A 23,371-nucleotide genomic window follows, 5' to 3' on the forward strand; every position below is an offset into this window, starting at 1 on the left:
CCCACTCTGACTTCTTTTTCCAAAGATTAAAACATTGGTTTTCAGCGCCACCTGCTGGTTGGTTGTATCTTTGGTTGAAGTAGAACGGGTAAAATAAACCTTTTATAATCATTTCACACTAAGTATTGTAGAGTATTTGATCTAAAACCACTTTATTGTACATCATTTTAAATATATTCCTGATGCTTTTAACTAGTCATGCACATGGTTGATGACCTAAGGAAGACTTTCTCCCGGTCTGGAACAACATTAAAGAATAAATTCAAGGACAAGTTCTGGTTTTCTCTCGTCTATCTACACTAATCTATAAACTTAAAGCACTCCATCATTTTTTGCTTTGAATGTAGAGGATACTGTGTGTAAAACAAGAATATGAGGTTTTATTTGGGCTTAATGTGAAACCAGGTACCAGCTTTGTGAATGTTGACTTATTTCGCCTACAGTTAGTATCCAACAATTGAAGAAATGGGCGAATGTCAGATTTTGAAACGAGGCAATCCTTAGCTGACAATACAAAGAATATTTATTGAAGGCTTTAACAAAACAAACAAAAAAAAACCCTAGTGGTTACCGGCGAAGTGACCGGGCTCCAGTTAATATTGTATTTTTTTTTGTTCAACTTTTGTAAAAGTCCCCTAGTGGTTATAGTGTGAACTGACCTGGCTCCAATTAAGTTTGCACCTCTTGTCCAAAAGTTTAGAGAAAATTTTCAGTTAAGTTTCATATGAAATTCATGGGGACAAAAATATTGGTTTACTCCTGGGGATTCACTTGTATACATTTTAATAAAAGTACCCTAGTGGTTAGCTTATGAAGTGCCCTGGCTCCAGTTAAATTTGCAGCTCCTGTCCAAACATTTAAGAAAAAATGACCCAATAAAGATTCATATAAAATCTACACAAAAGGAAAAGAAAGTTTTTCTCCAGTGGATTGACTTGGATATGTTCATATAAGAGCCCCCTAGTGTTTACCTGGTGAATTGACCTGGCTCCAGTTAACTTTACAGTTTGTACAAAAGTTTACAGAAAACTATCCTAGTAATAATTTATATAAAATCTACTGAAGCAAATTTTAAATTTCTTTCAAGAAATTAATTTATATAATCTAACATAACTGCCCCTAGTGGTAACCTGATAAACTGTCCTGGCTCCAATTAACTTCACAGCTCCTGTCCAAAGGTTTACAGAAAATTCTCAGTGAGGCGTCGTAAAAATCTAAAGTGGCAAAAAAAAGTTTATCCTTAGGGATTAATTTGCATTAAAGCCCCCTAGTGGTTGCCTGGTGAACTGACCTGGCTCCGGTTAACTTTGTAGCTCTCATCAAAAGGTTTATCCCAGTAAAGTTTAGCATAAAATCTTCTTAGGCAAAAGAAAAAGCTTACCCTGGTGAATTAACTAGTATAAGCTGTAATAAAAGTCCCCTAGTGGTTACTTAGTGAAGTGACCTGGCTCCAGTTAATGTTTGAGCTCTTGTTCAAAGGTTTACAGAAAATGTTTCAAGTAAAGTTTTTTATAAAATCTAAAAGTCTAATCATGAGAATCAATTTATATGAACTAAAATAAAAGCCCCCTAGTGGCTGCCTGAAAAACTGACCTGGCTCCAAATCATTTTGCTGCTCTCATTAGCTTCCCATCACTCAGAAATCCTCTCAAGCCACCAGTGCAGGAAGCTTTACACAACTTTATTGAAGATTGTGTATAAATACACATGCACATTTGTAATGTAAACCCAAGTGAACTCAAGTGCAGCCACACCTGCAAACCCCAATATATCATCATGCAAGGATGTCTGCATTGATTTAATTATTATTATTTTTTTTACAAAAGAACACAGTCCCCAAACAACAGAACCATTCTCTTAAAAAATATTCCCTCCCTGGCAAGACGGCGAGAATGTTCTCCAGACGGTCCAGGGTCTTGCCAAGGTTTTAAATATATCGTTTATTAAGAAATGCTTACATATAAATAAATAAACTTTATCAAATGTGCACTCACAGAGTGAACTCTTCTGTACAATATTGTATGAGTAGCAATCACGTCTCACTCGGTCAGGGTGGGGCGAGTCGGCCTAAAAGCAAGGCAGCGCTGAGCCGGCGGAGCCCAGACATCGAAGCTGGTGAAGGCATGGTAGACGTCTGCGTAGCGAAACGTCTGAGGCAGTCGAGAAAACGCGTAGAAAAAGAAAAATCCAGATGTTAGCATGAGTCGATGGAAAAAGACCGGCCGCGACTGTTCATGATCCTGAAAGCTATAGAAACCCTTTTAGGAGGACTCACCCCACCTTTTTTTTTCAGTTTAGACTCCCGTTTTGAAGTTTAGGAGCATTATTACACACAAATTCATCCAGTCAGCAAACGCAAAGAATTCTCATTCAACCAAAAAAACCTCAAAGAAGCAAGAAAAAGAAAAGGAAAATTCTAAAAGGCATCGGTCATATACACGTGGTCTGAGTCCACTCGGCGTACATTCTGGCCCTCGTGTGGGTGCGACATTCCTACAATAAGCTTGTTTGTGTTCAGAACGACAGGTGTGAAACACGAAAAAAAAAAAAAAAGAAAAAACCTCCAGTTGAGATTTAAGGCCGAGGTGATCCAAACGAGCGACATCACCGATGTTCTCCAAATCCATCCCCAAGAAAATACAGACGAAGCCACAGAGTTTAGTCCGAGTGAGAGTCGGAAACAAAGATTGCTTAGAAACAGCCTCGAGGGGGGTGGGGTTGATTGACAGGGGCGGGGCGATGGTTAAGGCGGACACCAGGATACTGGTAATCTTCCTAAAAACGCAAGATCACAGCAGCAGCACGAACACGAACCCTGGACAGTTTGGCTTTAGACAGCTTATAAAACATGACGAGCTTCTGTGTGATGATCTGGAAAAGCTCTTAACGTTGTCCGTAAACAACTGCAGTACGTCTGGCATGAACACATTTTTTTTTCTTAAAAATGGTTGGTGATTGTGCAAGTTAAAAAAAAAAATTTTCAGCGCATCATGAAAAACTTCAGTGTTTAAAATATTTACAAAAACCTAAATACATTTAAAAAGGATATGACGCTCTGTTGGGATTAATAAAAAAAAAGTGGATGTCTGAGCAGACGGAAGGGGGCGTCGCCCCTTCAGGGATCCACCCACAGGGTCGGATGTCGAGGAGGTGCTTCTCCGCCGGCGCTTGTGTGTCTTCACAATCCCATTCCTTATTATCCGCTTTCCTCAGTTGGTTTTCATTGTTACGTCCCTGTTAGGTACCTGCTCCTCTTCCTCTTCTTCTTCGTCCTCCTCCTCCTCTTCCTCTTCTTCGTCGTCCGCCTGGTCGTTGTCGTTCTTCCTGTGCCTGTTCTCGTTCAGATCCTCCTCGTCGCTCTGGGTGGAGGTGCAGGCGGCGGATGAAGCCCCCTGACTGGAGGAGACGGGTTTTCTCTCCAGCTTCTCCCCGGTCTCATTTTCCACATCTTCAGCTTCATCCTCCTCCTCTTCGTCCTCGTCTTCCTCCTCGCGGTCGAGGGCGAAGTAGCCGGTGCCTTTCACCGTGTCTTGCCGCTGATAGAACAACACGTACGCCGCTTTGGACTGCAGACAGACGTGGGATAAACACCCGATCAGTTTTAGCGGTTATGCGTTTCAGTTTGGCCACTAGGTGGCGATCGCGCTTTAGCATTACACCTTGTTCTAGAAGAAGAAGAAAGTATGAGCAAAAAAAACGGTTTCCTTATTTCCTTAAAAGAGTTTGGAAAATTATTGCCTGCGAGTGTATAAATATGTTTATTTAGTCAGCAATACATGTTTAGGTCGACTGAGGATTAGCATTAGCCGCTCTATGGGAAATCCCATTATACGTTAGCATCAAGCTAGCAAACTTTAGCATTATGTGTTAGATCGATCTCAACTTTTATGAATCGATTATTGATCTGTTAGGCTTAGATCAATTTAGATTGATTAATCGATTTGATTAACTAATTATTTCGACTAACTCTTCAACCGTTTATGCATTTTAACATGATTCAAACCTATTCTGAAGCAGAAAAAAGCTGTCTTATGCAGATATGCAACACTTCACAGAAGTAAAGTGTTTACGTAATTAATCAGTTAATTTTAACTCTGAGATTTTACTATAGTTAAACGCTGCATTTCAATACAAAACTGCTTTTCTTGGTTTCAGAATCTGTTGGAATTGCGTAAATGGTCGTAACATTTTAGATTCCTAACAGATTAGAACAGTAGTGAGATGTTCCAACGTGTTACTTTGACGAAATAATCTAGTTCCTCCAAGCAAATAACACAGCATGACTTGTCTTTGGGTTTTCACTCACCACGATCTGATCCTCACTGGCGGGCGACACGCTGCTGTCATCAAAGTTGTACCACTTTCCGTCGTCTTTGTTTTTAGCATAACCAGTATCTGTTGACGTAAGACGACAGCGTAACTAAAGTGTAAGAGTTAAATATTAAATTAACATATTATAAACACATTCATGAGTCTTTATTTTCCCTAAAAAGAGACAATAATAGTTCAGGCTGCAGTGGATGCAGTTTATTTTTTTCATGTATAAAAACCTAAAGAGTTTGTGCATCACAGAAGACGACTTTGTAAGTAAAACCCCATTATGAAGCAATTTTTATCGACAAAAGCTGCTTCTTAAATTTAGAGGTTTAATTAGCCAGGATTCTGCTGAAAAAACAAAAAAAAAACCCACAAAAAAAGCAACAATACTCAGAATTATACCTGTTTTTAAAACAATGTTAGTGTGTACATTTTAGATGCAGTCAGGTACGATATATGACTTCATTGCCCAGAATCCTTTGAGGGTACGACTGGCAGGTGATTGGTCAGAGGTGCTGATGGGAAGTTTTTCTAGTGAACTGTGTTGTTCTTCGTGTTTGCTTCTTTTTTCTGCAATAATCAGCCTCTGAAGAGAGTGAAACAGGCGAACAAACTCACAGTGGCCTCCTCCCATTCCCCCGTAGTGGTTGGAGACAGCGATGAGGTCGTAGCGGCATGGCCCGGCGTTGGGATTGATCAGGAATTCAGACATGTCCAAGTCTCTGAAAAACAAAACAACAGAGAAGTTAAAGCAAAGAAATCAGGTGTACTGTGTTTTACATAAAAAAAAAAAACTGATGTCAAGAAAGTTTAACAAAAAAAGAGCAAAAAAAAGCTAATCTTTTCAGGGATTCTCTCAATTATAAAGCTTTATCTAATATCTAAAAATGTGTTCCTGGATAAAGTAAGACATATATGAAATAACTATTAAAGTTATTGAAGTAAATCACCCAAACAAGGGTGCCAAATACATTATTTTACCTGAAGGACCCCACAAAAATATAAAGACGAGAATGTGTGTGCGTGCACCTGAGTGGGAAGTCAACCAGTGAGTCCAGTTTGTCCCTCATGTAGCGACTGTATGAGAAGCGCTTCAGATGGACCACCAACACCGGTGGCAGAGACCACAAGTCCAGCTTCTTGGTAGCCTGTTGGTGCTGTTTGCAGTTTGGACAGTACCTGTAAGCAGAGACAACGCTATTTTTCACTAACTGTAATGTTTTTTTTTTTTTTTTTTATGACTGAGTGTTTGATATCAGAAAATTCAAAGACCAAATCAGATTTAATTTTAGCAGCAGTTAGTGACATTTAGCAACATCAATTATAAATTGCGTCCAGCTGAGGCTTCCTGGTTCATTTGTGAGCATGCAGGGAAGGAAATGAGAAATGTCAGGAGCACTTTGTGCGCATTTTCAACACAACGGCAGATAGACTCAAGGAAAACACGACAAGTGCCTTAATATTTTTGCTGTAATTTGCAAAGAAATAATGTGAACTAAACCTGTTAATGGTTTTACAAAAGTTGGAAAACTAGAAACCATTTTTGAGTGTGCGGAGCAGCTTTCCTACCATGGGTCTTCTGCTCCCAGCTTCTCCTTGGTGGTGAACAGTTCGATGCAGTCTTTTAGCTTAAAGAAAGCTTTCTTCTGAGGTTTGTACTCCATGCTCTCATGTTTATCGAAGTCCTGTTCTCAGATGGAAACACAAATGGAGCAAAATCAGGATCGAATTTATGATTGTTTTATTTTGAAAATCCCTTCTTCCTTCCTGCAGTTTTTTTTTTTACATGTAAATTCATCAGCTACTATAACGGTTTTAGTCTTAACATCTCTTCAGTGATAAACTCTTATGATTTAAGCTTTTTAAGAGAAAATAAATTAGTTACAGTAAAGACGATAATATTTGAGTAAAATTTCAGTTTACCTCGACAATCGTCTCGTCAAAATATTTCTTCTTGACTTCTGGTTCCCAGTCCAAAGAGAGATAAGAGCGGTCTGAGGAAACAATGGACGACTTCATACATTTCTGTTTTTCTCCTCAAAGTAGAATTCTCGGGAACAAATTGGGCCTCCTGCCTACCGCTGAGCCGGAGGTGACCTTCGTCAAAGCGGATTTGTCTGGTGTCTTCCTTGATGAGAGAGAAGTCCGTCTTGCCCATGTTGTTGAACTGGAATGTGAAAAGCCTCTTCCTGTTGTGTCCGACTGTCTGCTGGCCTTTGGTGGGGATCTGCGGGCCGACCACGCCGTTCTCCAACTCGTTGTCTCCGCCCACCGAGTCCTCGGACTGGCTGTTGTCGTTCTCGGACGGCAGCTCCTGGTCCTGGCTGGACTCGTCGTCCTGCTCGTCGGTCTCCATCTCGCCTGCGGGGCGACCAAAGGGAAGGAAGTGGTCAGAGAAGGGCACTCAGAAGGGATTTTGGTTGGGATGAGTCGCGACGCTCACTTGGCGACCCCTCCTCCAGCAGCCCGTTGGTAGCGTTTCCGTTGACGGTGTGTGGTTTGGATGGTTGCGTTTCCTCGCAGTCGTCCTCATCTTCCTCCACAGAAGATCGCACAAACCGACTGCCAAACAAACAAAAAAAACATCTGCTGACCACCATACATAGTAAAAAATGAAGCCTCAAGTAGTGTTGTATGGTGCAACCCGCCCTAACTGGCTCAGCCAATGCTACGACTCCCCGACCCTCCCCCACTGCCACCTGGGTCAGAGCGAGGAACATAAATATGTAAGTTTTAGAAGAAACGGCAAAAGTAAACTTTTGGATTTCCTTAGCAACAGAGGTTTTTTGTTAGCCCCGCCCACATTCCTAACATAATCATATTATATGTTATATCATTTGAATCAGCTTGAGTCAGGGATTCATGTAATACATTTTCACAATGATCCGGTAAAAAAAATGTGCATGGAAGATTGACGCCAACGGCGTTCAAAATCTAAGAACTCTAAGACCAACAATTTTTCCACCTCAATCATGCTCGAGGAGTTGAAAGTCTTCAATTTTCAAGATGGTGGCATCTTCTCAAGGTCAAAGGTCAACAAAACTTTGATTGTGGTTGTAGAGTTCAGCGTCAGAATTTTCGTAAAGATTGTTCAGACTTTTTTTTCCCCTCCTAAATGGTGCGAAAATTTCTCACTGTGCCACAAAAATGGGCGCCAAGTCGTAGGTGCCGTAGCCATCCTATAATAATTTCAAAGCTTCCTTTGGGTATCTCAGTGTGTTTTAGTGGAACTCCTAGCATCCTTGCGATGGCGGATGGGGGTGGGGCTATTTGACAAAGAATAATTTTGAACAGGTACTAGGTGTGTGCAAATGTTAGCAAGTTTTTAAGTTTGTGGCAAGGACAAAACATTTGCGCAAAGAGAAAGAAGAATTGTGAAAACAAGGTGGCCCTTGCAGGTCTGCACGTACTAGAGGCGCAGCAGCAGCATGTTGTAGAGTTTGTCCTCGCTCAGAGTTCTGGGCACGGCGATGAGGAAAGGCTGGCCGAACAGCGGCGTGCTGGTGTGATTGTAGCCCGACTGCTTGTACTTCTCCCTCAGGTGGACCGGGATCACCACGTGGTCCGTGTCTTCTAGTCGGTTCACCGCCACCTCGAAACTGCAGCAAGAAAGTCAAAAACTGTAAACCGGGATATTCAACTAAATGATCCAAAAACCTAAATGCAAGTGAAAATGTCCATAAATTTTAGCTAAAATTGTATTTATTTTAGAGAAAAAGTTAGCATTAGCAGTTGTTAGCTAAAATCCGCTCACACATAAATATCGTCTCTCTCCATGATGCTGCTGAGGTTCTCGTTGGTGGCGAAGATCCGGTGGAAGCGGTGGTTGTAAATGTCGGTGACGATCATCTGAAAGACGAGACACAGAGCTAGGATAAGCAAAATTACCTCTAAAACTCCCTTCCTGGTAAATGGGATTCAAACCGAGTCACTTGGTTTTGAACCAAGAGTGTGAGAAAATATCGATTCAGTGAAATATCGCGATACTTTATTTGGCGATACTTGTTTGTTGTTACTGCCAAGGTGATATTTAATTAATTATTTAAAAATCAAATGTGTAGTTCAGTCTTAATTTTGTTTTCCACTTAAATATTGCCTAAATTACCAAAATAAAAGTACCATGAATTCGCTTGTGTAAAAGCAACTTGTTTGTGAGATAAAGTTGCAGCACTTCATGTTCTGATCATTAAATATGTATTTTACTTTGGGAAAAATGTATTAATATTCAGATAAATCTGAAGTCATAATTAAAAAAATAGTGACATATTGTCTGGTACTGTCTTGATATATTTAGGGACATGTATTGCATCATTGCTCATGTATCGCGATAAATATTGTATCGTCAGACTGTTTAGTAGAAAAAGTAGGATTTGAGGATATGTACAGATGTTTTTGTGATTTTTAAAACTTTTGAGCAAATTTAAGACTTTCTTAGACATTTCTTCCTAAAACCAGAGAATGATTTCAGAGGGTTGGACTCCACCTTCTCAGCAGGCACTCCGGACAGGTTGGAGAGGGCGGTGCAAAGGTCGGAGATGCAGCCCACCTTTGGCACGGTCAGCTTGTACTATAAAAAGAAGAAAATAGGATTAAATATCGTCAAAGAAACTGGATGTGGCACCTTGTAGATGTTCAGGCACCTGTGTGGGTTTGGCCACCGGGTCCAGTCTGACCAGGTAGACCTCCAGGGTCCGCTCCTTCTTCATGGGGAGTGGCAGCGTCAGGTAGCAGAAGGGGTCGAAGGTCACGGAAACCTTGGAGCAGACAGGACAAACGAGGGTGGACTTGAACAGGCCGTGAAAAATGTCCACGATGATGGAGTCGTTCCTCTTTATGTGGTTCTCCCACGCCTCTTCTGCCACGACCTGACGGGAGGGGACAAAATGACGATCAAAGAACTCTAAAGGCAAAAACTGAACATTTTTAAGGATCTCAAAATCAACCTTATCAGGTCGGCCGTTGGCGTCCTTCAGCTGGATGTATGGCTTCTTCCTGATGCGGTTCAAATCCTCGTGAAGGCCGTCCAGGAGGAAGGCGAGAAGCTCGTGGGAGTCCTGCTGCTGGTAGCCGGAAAACTGCGGCGCAAAGCGGCCCACCTGCGTCTACAAAACAAAACGCAAAAACACACAAAGAGGTTTCTGTGGAGTCGAAGTGAAACAAAAAAAGCAACAAAATTGATGCTAAACTTGAACCTAAAGCTACAACTGGTGATCACAATTATTCTAACGTAACTCATGATAATATATATGTGAAGGAAAATTTGTACTTTTGGTTTTGATGGAGGACAAAAATAAAGAAAAATGAGATTTAAACTTTCTGAGTATTTATTCAAATCGCAAACAAAAAAAAACTGGTTGAAGTTAGGTCTAAATTCCACTTTAACAGTTAAGGGGAAATCTGTGTCACATTTTAAAATAAAAGCTAGTGAACAGTGAAAGTTTAAACCAACTGCAGATATTTCAGAGTTAAGATTCAATAATACGAAATTTCTGATTTGTTATAACATGCTAAACACAATTTTCCTGTAGCTAAACTAAATTAAGCAGGAAATCCTACTCTGTGTTAATAGGAAAAATTATGATTCATCTTTTTGTCCTGAAGAATAACTGGAGTTTGAGTTGAATTCTCTCCATGCTAAAATTACAGTCTGTGAAACTCCCTTAAATGTAACATTTTTACAAATCCGAACCTTTGTTTAACTGAATCTTCATCCTCTGTAAAATGCATCTGCAGTCAGTTTAAACTTTCGCTGCTCACGAGATTTTAATTAAGAAATAAAACAGATTTAAAACAAAAAATGATTGTCAAAAACAGATTTTCCCTTAACTTTACCCTCAACTGGTAATGACAAATTCAGACGCCAACTTCAGCCTCATTTGACTTAAATGAGACCTCTTTCAAACATCTTTAAGACTAAAAACTACATTTTAAGCAGAATTTCATGTAGGAACATTTTTCCCTTTTGAGGGAAAAGTTAAGGAAAAATTGCTGAAACTTAAAACAAAAAAAAAAAAAATCCACCAACTTTAGCATCATACAGGTCAGTAATGAAAGTATTGTCTAACAATAAACCCACTGAGTCAATGTTTCTATGGCAACCACTCTCACCAATCAGGAATGAGATTGTTCAAAGTGGGATACACAAAACCTGTGAAATGTTTCAAACGTTTGGCATAAGGCCAATATAATTAAGCATCTGATTGGTCCGTTTATAACTTGCACTACAGAATATATCATCACTTCTGATCAAAAAGTCTATGCAAACGTGCATATGGAGCTTCTGCTTTCAAAACTCTCGTTCACGTGCAGCTGTACAAGTTTCTACGACCATATTCGACATTTCATACTAAGCCTTCTACAACTGTAGGTGGCGGACACGCGCTAGTAAACGGCAGAAAAAGAAAAAGAAGAAGCCCCTCCCTGCTTGTCCAGTGTGAACAACATCACATTACAGCTGTTTAGTTCTCAATAGAAGTCTCTGGGATTTTTGGCTTCTTGGAGCCAGCAGGTACTTCCTGTTTGGAACGCGACGGGGGAGGAGTCACTCAGTCCAGTTCTCATATACAGTCAATGATTAAACCACCTGCAGTAGAGAACCCGTGCGTTCAGATGTTCACCTTAAAGGGTCTCGGCGTGACGTAGCTGTACTTGCCCGACCACAGCTGCTTGATGAGGTCAGCGTAGGCCCGCGCGATCTCCCCCTTCATCCCCAACGGGTTGTCCTCGTTGAGCTCGTCCGTGTACTTGTCTTTGAGGAAGTAGTCCGTCAGCGGAGGAATATTGCTTAAACACTGACAGCAGAAGTGAACACAACAGTTAGAAACCTTCTAAACTACAAAGAAGACGCGAGGACGGTCTCCGTACCTGCACAGCAGAGTTCATAAAGCAGGTGTTCCCTAAGTTGGATAATCCGCAGAGTCCTGAGCGCTCGCTGGGTCTGCTCTGGTCGGAGTAGTCGTAGCTGTTGGTGTAGGGGTGGTAGGACGGCAGACTGTAGCTGGAATTCTTCACGCTGCAGCGCAAATGCAGAAAAAGAACATCGTATTAACCCGAATTTTTGATGAAGCATCAAAAAAATCTACAAACATCTAATAACTTTTTGGACTAAACCAACAGCACAACTCCCCCAAAAACAAACAAACAAGCTTCTGGGAAGAATCTGGGGGTCTTTCCAGACCTCTGAGCGACGCCGCCCGCCTCTGAGGCGTCCCAGCCCTCGAAGGACACGGCGGGCGCCTCGCAGCTCAGCACGTGGTGCTCCACCCTCCGGGAGTCCAGCTCCACCGCCTCAGGCCGCAGGCACCACCAGCAGCAGAGGAGCATGACATCCCAGCCCCGCCCCAGGCCCGGCCCACGCCGGCCCGCATGTCAGCGGCCCGGGCTGAGCAGGAGGCGCATGTCGGGGCGCGGCTCCAGCGGGGATCTGACCAAAGTGGACCTCATGAACGAAGTCCAAAAAAAAAAAAACTTCTCGCCGTCCTCTCCTGCGTAGTTGTTTGGAGCTGTCCTCTCCGCTCCTCCCTGCGGCCTGTCTGCTGCTTTCCACTCAAGCCTGCGGATATTTATAGCAGCGACGAGGATGCTCAAGACTGGAGGTGCGCACAGAAAAGGAGGGGGGGAGCAGCCCACATCCAGCTGAGGCTGCAGTATTCACCCGCCTGACGCGGCGCTCTCCCTCAAAGTCATTTTCCTGCACAAGCGTCCTGACGTTTTCTCCCCACCCCCCCAACATTTTTTTTCTTCAATAATTGAAAAAAAATGAATTAAAAAATCCTCCCTCTCCTGACGCCTTTAGCCCCTCCCCAATCAAAACCAGAAAACCTCAGATTCCCTGAACCGTTTGGGTGGATGAAATGATCCCTGAAGGTCGCTCAGGACCGCAGAACGGGTGCGGTGAGCTCAGAGGGGATTGAGGACATTAAAGGGGGGGGTGATAAAAACTGAGAATCATGGGAGCATCGCTGCTTCGGCTAAAACCGGTTATCCAATACGGGAACGCTTCCAACGAAGGAAGGAGGAAAGGAAAAAGCAGCCCCCCCTCCCCTCCCCATGCATAATTGATAGCACTGCTGCTAATGAATGAAGGAGGAGTTGCTCATTTTACCCATAATCCTCTCTTGTTAGGCATTTTTTTTACAACTAAAAAAAAACCACACATCATGAGTGCAGGGTTACACGTTATGAGAGAACCAACAGAACAGGAAGTTCAATCACGGATTTCTACAATTTGTGGTTCGTCTTTCTGCATTCCGGCGGCGAGCGCAGAGATGCTGAGTCGATACCACACAGACGCACACTAAACACAAACACACACACACAGGCTGGACGGAAAAGTGAAGTGAAGCAGCTCCTACGAGAGTCAAGCAGTGCCGTCTGTCACACGACTGACTGAAAACAAACATGTTTGGGGTGTCAAGCTCCACAGGTGGGTGGAGCTGGATGACGGAGCCACGCCCATTTACATTCCACTTAAATAAACGTTTTAGTTAGGGCTGGGCGATAGATTTAAGAAGATTTATACTTAGGAAAATCTGAATTTTTTCCCCAGCATCCCTGGTCTTCCGTTATCCAGACATTAAATTAGAAACTAGAAAGAGGAGCTAGTTCTTGAAAAAATGAAGAGTTTTTCTGTTATTTGATACTTGTTTGGTTTGCAACTTAAGACTTATACATTTCTAAATCTGTTGAGCTACGTTCACATTTCAAGAATGTTTAGCCCACAGTATTCACACTAAACAAGCAGGGAAGGGCTTCTTCTTTTTCTACTGTTTACTAGCGCTTGGACGCCACCTACAGTTGGAAGAGGAATGGTGCGAAATGTTGAATCGATGCAAATCTCGCTATTTGGGTACAAACAGTTCTTTTCTTTCCTAGCGTCCGGCAAGGGCCTGTACGGATAACCACGTGAGGAGAGTCGCCTCTTTAATTTGAAAACAAAAAAAAGACGTCGCAAAGCTGGGTTCATGAGATAAACCACTAAGTTTGGCGAGTTTCACCGCGTCGCCTCCACATTCATAACCCTGATTGGTCAGAGTTCGACCTGGTTTAGCTAGCAGCGACTGTTCTATGGCCGCACGTTTGAACATAGAGCCCAAAAATGGTCATAAAAGCTTGAGTAGCGACACACGAACGTGGAAGCCGGAAATTTATATTGGAATTGGCCGCTTGAACGCACAACAGTAAATTCATTTCTACACCAGAAACAAGGCGGAGAAGTGCTGCGCTCTACGAGATCCTCACGCTAGCAGCTGCTCACAGAACACCCGCCGCATTGTTATACAAACATTATTACAGATTGTATTTAGTTGCACTTTTGACTCCCAAAAGGAAGAGTTTTTGCTAAATCCATTTTGTCTGCAATAATTTGAATAAAGAAATACCAAGAAATGTAATTTTTAGCTTAATTATCCTCTTTTAAGCCTCGTTTCCACTGAGCGGTCCAGTACGGTCCAGTTAATTCTGGAGAGCGTTTCCACTCAGTTTAGCCTCGCTTCCAGTGAGTGGCTCATGAGGGGTGTAGACCGCTAGCGTGCCGCTAGCTCACCCTGTCACACCGTCACCAAGGGTAGCGAGGAATGTTTGCAGTTCCACCACAGACCAGACCTTGTTTGATTTGTGACCAAAAAAATAAACAGGAAACCACAAAAACCCACATGCTTACAAGCGTTGGAAACGTTAGCTTAAATGAGCGCCATTTTGGTGCTTTCTAATGTTGTCAACAATTTCTCCCAATCAAAGGATGGCTACAGCGGCTCCGCCCCAACTGTTCCGTTCCACTTTTCAATGGACCTACAACCGATGGGGCCCTGCCAAGAGGTATGGGTCGGTACTGTTTAATAGATTCAAAGGAAACGCTCAAAATACTGGACCGCTCTTTGGAAACGAGGCTTTAGTTATGATTACAACTCTAAAAACCTGTGTTGTTTTCTAGGACATAGTTTCTGCAGAGTGGCAGGAGTTCTTTAGAAATTTGTGGGCGAGACAACTTGAGTAACCCCGCCCCCTTCCTGTCAACCATAACCGAGAGCTCTCCATTTACGTGCTCCCCTGCTAGCTTACAGCCCCTCACACCCTCAACCTAACATTATTGATGCGACTAAAATGGCGAGCAATAACGGAGCTACAGCTTTGAACCAGATACCAGCTCAGACGAGGAAAACGAAGACGTTCATGGACCTATTTGTCTATTTGTAGCTTTTACATCACAAACACAATCATTTACAACAGCCTTTTTTCGTCTGCTCCTGATTCACGAATTGCATTCAGAAATGCAATTTTGAGCTTCTGTTCTTCATCATCAGAAAAATCTTAAAAACACAATTTTCATCAAAGCGAGTCTTTAAGTTGAGGGTGACATCCGTCATGCAGCTGCACCAGAACGAGAATCTGAATTTATCACACCTAAAATCAGAAGATCAATGCAGTCATTTCAGAGAGAGGGTTAGTGGTGGACAGCACTGCTGTGACCGAGTTAGAATCAAACCTCAAAAATCACGGCCAGAGACAGAAATCCATGAAAAAAGCTGATAAATTTGACCAAAACCGACTTCAAAAATTGAAAAGATCAGATCAGACTAGAACTGGGTCTCTGGCTGTGATGCTTTCCCCTCCTCCCCGGTTCCACCGTCAGCCCCCACTATGCCTTACTTCCTGCTGTTGAAGCTGCTGTTATGACTGTTTGTGAGTGATGAAGGCGAGATCTTTGGCAAAGCAGAGAGATTGGAAGCGCCAGATGACCTTCAAAAGATAAAGAATAAGATCATGAGTTAGAGGAGGAGAATAGATAAATAAATAAATAAAACATAAAGGAAGAGGCGTGTCAATCAAAGTGAACAGCGATGAGTCAAACCAAATGAAAGTGACATGTGAGCGAGGAGAGGCCGAGCGAAGGGGGCGGGGCACTGAGGGAACGTCAGATATTTGAGAAAAAAGGGCGCCGACTGAGCTCAGATCTAAGCAGGAGGCGACGCCGGAAGGAAAGCGGCGCCAGACGCCCTTCACTTACTTGGACGCCGTGGAGCCCCGTGGCCACGAGCCGTCTTCGTTCTTCTGCTCTATGACAAGAACCTTCAGAGAGAAAAAACAGAAAATTCCAGCTGCTTCTTTGGGTGTAGACAGACATCTCTCGTCTGCTAGACTTTTCTGAGCAGCAGAAGCATTCTGATAGCTGCAAAAACATAGTTTTAGTTAAAGAAAAGACTACTTCCTTATTAGATTTGATTCAAATTTTAAACCTTTATTGATTTGAAGTTGATCTACCAATTTACGATTCAATTTGATTTCAAATTTAACAAAAATCTCTTTGTGAAATTTACTTTTTTTAATTAAATAAAGTTCATGTAATTACAGATTTAAACTGAACACAGATTACATTTTTATTAATAAAAATGAAAAAAAAAGTATTAAATACCAACACATTTTTTTCTTTTTGCCTGAAAATTTTAAGAAATTCATTCAAATTAAAAATAGATGTGTTTGTTTGATGATTATTATGAAATAAATGTACATATTTGATGATTAATATGAAATCAATTTCCAGATTTGATGATTCTTATGAAATAAAAGTGTGGATTTGATCATTAAAATCAGTATTTTTCAGAGAAAAATGATTTTATCCTTAGACTGTATTTAAAACCCTGCCTTAAGCTGTAGTTTTGATCATTGAACAATGAACAGTGAACAATTTTGGGGCAAAAAAATGTATATCCAGACCTAAACTATCTGGACTTTACCTTTATGATCTGCTTATTAGTTAAATATCGACATTTTATTTTTTATTTTTTAATTTTATTTCATCCTTGTTATACAGTTTTCACAAATAAAAATATATCACAACTTCCTATAATTATATTATATAATTAACTATAATAATAATAAATACGATAAGTAAGAAACAACACAAAAAAGAGTTTTGCTCCCACCTGTCCCTGGTAGAGGCCGGCGTCCTGGATGGTGCTGTCGGGCTTGTTGAGCGGCTCGAAGGTGTTGCTCATGTATCTGTTCCACAGTCGGGTCTCCTTCTCCTCGGGGATGCTGAACAGCTTCCTCATCTCCTTCTCTATCATGTCTGCAGCGTCACACAGAACCAGAGTTTATTTGGTGACGTTTCTCAAATCATTTTTGAGAATGAGTAACTAAAGAGGTCACAGACTGGGGGAAAACACACATACAGTATATAGATGCTTTTATTCAGAAAAACACAACGTTGGGCTTTAGAACCGTCCACGAGGGATTTGTTTTCTGTCTTTTCTGCATCCACTAATGAAACCTAACACTGGGATTTATTGATTTGTTGCTGCATTAAAGCAAAGGAAGCTTTAAAACGTCATCGTGGAGCGGAGCTGCAGCCTCCATCGCTTCAGTTCCTCTTTGGAATCAACAGAACAGCAAATCAAAAACACATTTCAGTTAGCTAACCACTAGCTAGAAAAACTGAAGTGCTACAATGATCATCTCTGGATCCATTCTAAAAGTCGCCTTTTTTATTATGATGATGTTGTTATTAGCCAAATTTTTTTTAAAAGTTTCGTTTTCTAGGACTTAGTTTCTGCAGAGCGGCAGGAGGTCATAAAAAATTCACCTCTGAGTTGTTGCCGTGGAATAGCGCTGTACAATATGGAAAAAAAATAGTATTTTTATGATATAGATCATTTTTTTATCACAATAGCGATATATATCGCGGTATATCGCAGTTGCGATATATGTGTATCGCAATATATCACGTTAACAATATATCACAAGAGCAATATATATCACGATATGACACAATAATGATCTCAATATATCGCAAAACGATATTTATCGCGGTATATCACAATTGTGATAAATGTATATCGCGATATAGTACAATAACTATGTATCATGATATATAACAATAGCAGTATATATTACGGTATACCACAATAATGATATTTATACCTCGATGTATCACAAAAACAATATATCACAATAGCGATGTCTGTCACTATTTTTTCAAATAACTGAACAGTTACAAATGAGAAACATTTTTTATACCAGTTTCAGGTTCTGTAGTAGGAAAACACATTTTTGCACATAAGTTCAGCAATAAAAATAAACAAATAAAAAAGATAGAATTGGTGCCGTTTTCTATTACCCACACATGTGTTGTCATATCGCCCAGCACTAGCTAGGAGCTCAAAGCCCATCTCTATTTAAGTATCAAATATGATCTTTTTCAAACTGCATTTTTTAATAAATTTAATAACTTTAATAAAAAATACTCATAGTAAATTTTAAGCTTATTTTTCTAAATAAATGTCCTTCATCCTCAAGAAAATACAAGAAGAAGATTTTTTTTCAAAGTGTGAGTCTTTAAAATGTATAAATATTTGTTCTGGAATAAAATATTAGTTTTTTTTATGCTAAACTGTGAAAAGTGCTAACTTTGTGGCTGAATGGAAGACTAGAGTTGAGTCATAACAAAGAATCTTAAGATAACATGCAGCCGTATAGTCATAGAGGTTTGGTGAAGCATTCACATCACGTCAACCAATCAGAGACTCCGCTTTGGCCTATGTCAATGATGTGATGTGGGTGGAGTCCAAATCCAACAAGGAAGAGAATATCATCCTTTTCTTTCTGATTTGTTTTTCTTTTTTCCTATCAAGAAAATAGTAAAAAAAAAAATCTTCTCCTTTTATTCTTATTTCCCTCCTTGAACTAATTAAGGTAACAACCTAAATGCTAAGACATATCATTAAGAGTTTAAAAAACAAAGAAATTGTCGTCTCTGAACACATCCGCTGATTCTCCTCCTACCTATCGTGTCGGCTTTACTGAAGCGTCTGGTGATCACGTTGTCCATGTTGCTGTCCTCACACAGCTTCAGCTCCGTCAGGTACACCTCCACCTTGCAGTGCTTCACAAACATACCCTGCTCCACCACCTGCAAAAGCAGAATCTGCCGTGAGGACACATGCAACAACAAAAACGCTCTTTAAGCCCAAAGCAGCCACGATTTCTGGAAGCAGCCGATTCATTCTGCATTTCGTTTGTGTCTGGATTCACGCGGCGCTCTGATAGGGGCAGCGTTGGTGTGAGGAGCTCAAATTAGCAACACCTCGTGGAAACAGCTGAGGGGTCCCGGCCTATTTATTCCAGCGCTCCGGTCCGCTGGCGTACGTGCACACGAATGTCACGGAGAGCGGTGACAGGAGTGTGCACGCAGCACTCACTTCTGCCACAAATCTAGACATTAAAAAGCACCAAATAAATGTTGGGATTTTTAGCTGAGGGAGGAAATAAATAAAAACTTTTTTGATAAACTTTTTCTTAAGTCACAGCTGAAATGACGCGCCCTCCTACTTTCACCCTCTAGTTGCCATACTGGTTATGTCTGTCATAAGCTGCTCTCTGGATGACCTCATCAAACATTCCTTCAGCCAAAAAAAAAAAAAAAAAAAAAAAAAAACAAGGACGCAAGCGGCTTCAGCGACCCGGCAGGTCTGTGCAACCCCTCCTAAAATCCTCAAATCCACCTCTATCTGTTCTCTAAAGGACGCGAGTTCACCCCCCCGCCGCCCCGGGGACGACCCGACCCCCCAAAGACCCGGAAAGCCAATAAAAAAAAGGGAAAACCAGGAGGGAAATCTGCTAATGAACCTCCTGCATGTTGAGTCTCGCAGATCGCTCCATGTAGCTTTTCTGTCATCCAGACCGCCGACTGAAAATAGAAACCCCGGGGGGGTCACCCGATACGTGACAAAAATGGCTAAAAGGGGGAGGGTCAAAGGAGGGGGGGGCATAAGAGGTGAGAGGGGAAGAGCCACCTCCAGCAGCCATGACAAGCAAGATATGCAGCAGCAGCCATGAAGCTGCAAGCCTTCAATTACTGTTAATCAGCAAATTGGACGTCTACTGCCCCCTACTGGCCATCCCCAAAACAACACGTATGCAGATACATAACCACAAGGCTATATTAAAATGAAAACAACTTTTTCTACATTAAATAACTTCATGTCATCATGTTTTATAGAACAAAAATAGATCAAAAAGTTTTCCAAAGCCAATTACCTTGCGTGCGATAGGCTCCTGTCCCTCCGTCAGCCCGTACCAGCTGACCAGCTTATTCCAGCCCTCCGTCGGGACCAGGATGTAGTCCAGCTCATCGATGAGGTGCTCCTTGATGGCGAGGACGTCCCCATCTAGAGCAGGAGGTGAGGAGAGGGTGAGAAACAGTCCCAGTGGGCATCGCTAACAGAGTCGGCCTGCCGTCTCCCACGGCAACCAGACAAAAAAGTAGAGGAAAAGAAAAGGCTTGCTGGAGAATTTTCTACACCCCTAAAAAAAGGGGCAAATAGCTACAGTACAGAGTTTGAGGACAAAGCTTTTTTTTTTAAAAATCTCCATAATGCCTGTGTTTGGATTTCCAGAAATGATCAAAACTACAGTAAACTTTAAAATTAGATTCAATTAATTATTAATAGTAATTTTATACATAAAAAACTACTTCAATGAAAATTGTTTTTTAACATGTTCTTGTGGTGTTTTTCTGATGATGGAGGAGATATAGAAAAAAATTAAGCTCAAAATTACATTTCCGTGTATTTCATTACTGAAATCACTGTAAATCAGGAGCAGATGAAAAAATGCAGTTTGAAAAAGATCATATTTGTGAAGTTGAACATAGATCAAGTTGAGAGTGTGAGGGGCTGTAAGCTAGTGGGAGATTGTAAAGAGATAGATGATGGGAAGTGCGGAAGGCGAGCTTAGTTCCGCCCACAACTCAGACAAATTTCTAACGAACTCCTGCCGCTCTGCTGAAACTATGTCTTCAACAGTTTGTTTGATTTTGGCTAAAAACAACAAATTTAAAAGGGAATGCTTTTAAAATAGATCAGAAGGTGATCGGAGAGGGTTTTTAAGAACCCATGCTAGGATAAAACCCCAATATTTTGTATTGCTTGAAACTAAGGGTGAAATATCTGGAAAAATAAGAAAATAAAATGAGTACAAACACCATAAAAAAATGATTATTTATTCCAGATGTGCTTACTATAAAGAGGAAAAGGTCAAGAAAAAGTACATCTAACGTTTTAAAATATTTGTAATAAAAAAGTTAGGCTAAGTTAATCAATTATATAGACTTTTATTTGATCAGATCAGCACCATGGAAATGTAAAATTTGTTTATTTGTTTTTTTAGGCAAAAAAGATATTTTATAGTGTCAGATTTTTTTTTTTATTTTGTTAATTTTTTTAGTCTAAATTACCAACTATAAGAAAACAGTTTTCTCATGTTTTAGGTTTATAAATTAAGTTTTGGAATATTATTTTGAAAACTGAGGCCACATCCTGCCCCAATTAAAAATGCATGATCAGAATTTCAAAATAAATCTCTCGGCCGGAAGGAGCGTGAGTTTTTAAAGGCGTGTTCTTACCTTTAAGGAGGCCTGAGTTATCAACCGGTCCTGGGTAGACATTCTGGTCCCCCATCTGATATTTATCCCAGCTGTCGAATCCCACATATTTCTTCCACTGTTTGAACCAGTGACTGTCCACCAGGTACCTGAAACACGGAGCGGACGGAATTACCCCAGACGGGAATGGCGTTTTAACGCACGCGCAGGTAATGGATGCCCCGGGACACCTAAACAAATGTGATTCGGAGAAGCTCGACGGACTTATAGTTGTAACTTTAGCTTTCTCAAAGTCACGTCGAGTTCAAGTTGCTGCACGCCCGGCCAGCTGGCTGGGAGATTTTGACAGGTGGTTTTTTTTCCCGACTCCGCCCTGCCGAAGCTGAACCCGCTGACTGGAAAACCACTTACAGCGTTCATTGCTAACCAATTAGCTATTAGCTTGCTCATTAAGAAAAATCGAGATAAATGGCGGCGGTTTCAGATAAATTGTCAACTCAGACGGGAGGCTGCGGTTAAGACAAGACTCAAAACCCAAGCAGGAGGCGAGAATAGAATGTTTTTCTCGGGATTGATTGGTCCTCACTGGAGTCCCACCGCTAGCTTGCCTCGGAGCTCACTGTCAACACGGCCCGCCGCCTCAGCTTTCTTATCTTTCTCAACGTTGCCAACCCCGGCGGGTCTAACCGGCACGCGCACAGAGTCCTTCAGAATAAATTAGTCCGGTTCTCACCAGGTGTCTCCCTTTCTTAGCTGTGTTTTCAGTAGCGCCGCGATCTCTCCTCTCTGAGTATCCAGATCAGCCGCTCCTCCCTCCGCCATCTTTGCTCGGGCATTGCATGCTGGGAAAGCGTGTAGCGTCACTGAGTCACGTGGGGGAGTGACGCAATGATGGCAGCCAATTCGGAGGTCCTCAGCCATGCGGATGAGTTATTCGAGGAAACCGGGTAAAAATTGCTTCATCATGATGGCATTCTGCTCTTCTGTGCCGCGTAATATTAGGGCCACCAGAAAAGAAAGAACAAATAAATAAATTTATGAGAATAAAGTCGAACACTTTTAAAAAAAAAGTCGCAAAATTATGCGGGAGTATGGCGCTAATTCGGGGCCAATATTATCTGAAACCATTGACTGTATAAGAAACAATAGAATAATAGAAATAGAAAAATAATTGTTACAGTCAATGTTTGAAACCCAAATAAATCAAATGGAAAAAATATTGGTGTTTGGTCAAAATGAAAATGTAAAATATCTAAAACTTTTTGCTATTCTAAAATAAACTTAGTTTTTTTTCAGCTTCAAATGTTCTGATTTTATGGTTTAAAACTCATAATTTCAATTTCAAAACTTATTTTTCAGTTTATTTTTTTCCCCCTTTTTTCATTTACGAATCTGAAGGTTCCAGATTTTGGCGCCCTTGTGGCGTGTTGGGGCGGGGCTAACACGAGGACCAATTAAAATCGATGTGGTTGGTAACTTCAGTCCCAGTGTGTTCACTGACTCTTATAACTGTAATAATTATGATCAGTAAATGGCTGTTTAGTCTGTACTATCATAGTCTGAAGTTGTCCCAAGACGGGTGTAAAAAGCAGAGTTTTATCACATACAAACCGCGGTTCCAAAACTCTATTCTAGTCCATTCAAAGCACCATCTTGTTGTGTTAAAAACAGGCGTCAAAAACGTCCTTATGCTTGGATAAAATGGCCATGTGGTGGCTCACCCTTATTAAGACTACAGAACACTATGTTAAAACTACGTAGGACCAGTAAACATTTTGCATGAAGCGCTTTTCCGGCCCGATAGCGGAACTCACTGATCACTCCTGACCTAACCCCAACCAGCCTCCTCAAGAATCCAATTGATTGTTTTGAATTAGAACTTTACCCTTTAAAGGCCTTAACCTAACCCCCATGACCGACTGACATGTCCCAAAAAAATCCTAAATTGACTTAACTGGTGTGAGGTAGACCCTGAGCTCTGCTCCTGGGGATGGTTGTATGGAGTGTGCTCTGACCCCGCCCTCTTATGGAGGGTGGGGTCTGAACGGCTTTCTTTCTAACCCGTACAAAGTTGAAGTCCCACCATGGGAGCCTCATTGGGGCGTGTAAGGGGAGGGCAAGAATTGGGGCTCAGGTCTGTAGCCCCTGATGTATTGGAGGTAAGGGGGGGGGGTGCTATTTGAGGTGCCCGATCAAAGAGATGACAGGTCCCACCCTGTGCTGTCTCTGCAGGGGAAGACCTCGACCCAGATCAGTAAAATGAGATGAAGATGCTGATGGAGAAGTTGAAGGGGGTATTCTACTCCCAGGAGTAGACCACTCCTTCACCGTGGTTGGTTGAGGCCACTGCAGCACTGGTCCATTGCTCCGCCTCCAGCACTGATCACATAGCCCAGGAAAGAAGTTGAAGTTTTATGGAACGCACATTTCTCTCCCTTAGCCTACAGTCCATGAATGATCCGTTGTTTCAGCAGCATCTGCTGGACGTGGGAGACGTGCTCCTCGAAGGAAAGATCACAATGTCATCTATGTAGATGATGACACATCGCTGCAGCAGGTCTCGGAAGACATAATTCATGTAAACCTGGAAACAGAGGGGGCACTGCAGAGAGCAAAGGGTATGACCAGATACTCATAATGTCCAGAGATGGTAGAAAAGCTGATCTTCCATTCATC

At 41.6% G+C, this 23,371-nt stretch overlaps 1 protein-coding gene across 2 annotated transcripts; it reads right to left on the reverse strand.

The window, feature by feature from the left end:
- Positions 1 to 1,660: 1,660 nt before the first annotated feature.
- On the reverse strand, positions 1,661 to 21,583 carry LOC112157037 (ubiquitin carboxyl-terminal hydrolase 15). Of its 2 annotated transcripts, XM_024289482.2 has the most exons (22): positions 21,429 to 21,583; positions 20,717 to 20,844; positions 19,351 to 19,481; positions 18,097 to 18,223; positions 16,239 to 16,384; positions 15,323 to 15,384; positions 14,965 to 15,054; positions 11,182 to 11,329; positions 10,935 to 11,108; positions 9,261 to 9,419; positions 8,958 to 9,182; positions 8,801 to 8,884; positions 8,072 to 8,166; positions 7,728 to 7,916; positions 6,761 to 6,879; positions 6,397 to 6,678; positions 6,241 to 6,311; positions 5,887 to 6,002; positions 5,347 to 5,496; positions 4,936 to 5,039; positions 4,307 to 4,395; positions 1,661 to 3,566 (listed from the first exon to the last, which is right to left on the reverse strand). In XM_024289482.2, exons 1-22 carry the CDS (start codon positions 21,515 to 21,517, stop codon positions 3,210 to 3,212), a joined length of 3,135 nt encoding a protein of 1,044 aa, XP_024145250.1. In that variant the 5' UTR covers positions 21,518 to 21,583; the 3' UTR covers positions 1,661 to 3,209. The 2 variants fall into 2 exon arrangements, with proteins under 2 accessions (XP_024145250.1, XP_024145261.1); XM_024289493.2 differs by lacking the exon at positions 14,965 to 15,054.
- Positions 21,584 to 23,371: the final 1,788 nt, after the last annotated feature.

The sequence above is a fragment of the Oryzias melastigma genome, linkage group LG23 (genome assembly GCF_002922805.2).
Source record: "Oryzias melastigma strain HK-1 linkage group LG23, ASM292280v2, whole genome shotgun sequence".
NCBI lineage: Eukaryota > Metazoa > Chordata > Actinopteri > Beloniformes > Adrianichthyidae > Oryzias > Oryzias melastigma.

Excerpts from the sequence above, each read along its gene's own strand:
- LOC112157037 (XM_024289482.2), bottom strand. The coding sequence starts at position 21,517 with ATGGCGGAGGGAGGAGCGGCTGATCTGGATACTCAGAGAGGAGAGATC. Across the intron at positions 19,482-20,716 it reads TAACTCAGGCCTCCTTAAAG|ATGGGGACGTCCTCGCCATC; the intron begins GTAAGAACACGC and ends CTCCTGCTCTAG. Across the intron at positions 6,679-6,760 it reads GCTGGAGGAGGGGTCGCCAA|GCGAGATGGAGACCGACGAG; the intron begins GTGAGCGTCGCG and ends GTCGCCCCGCAG.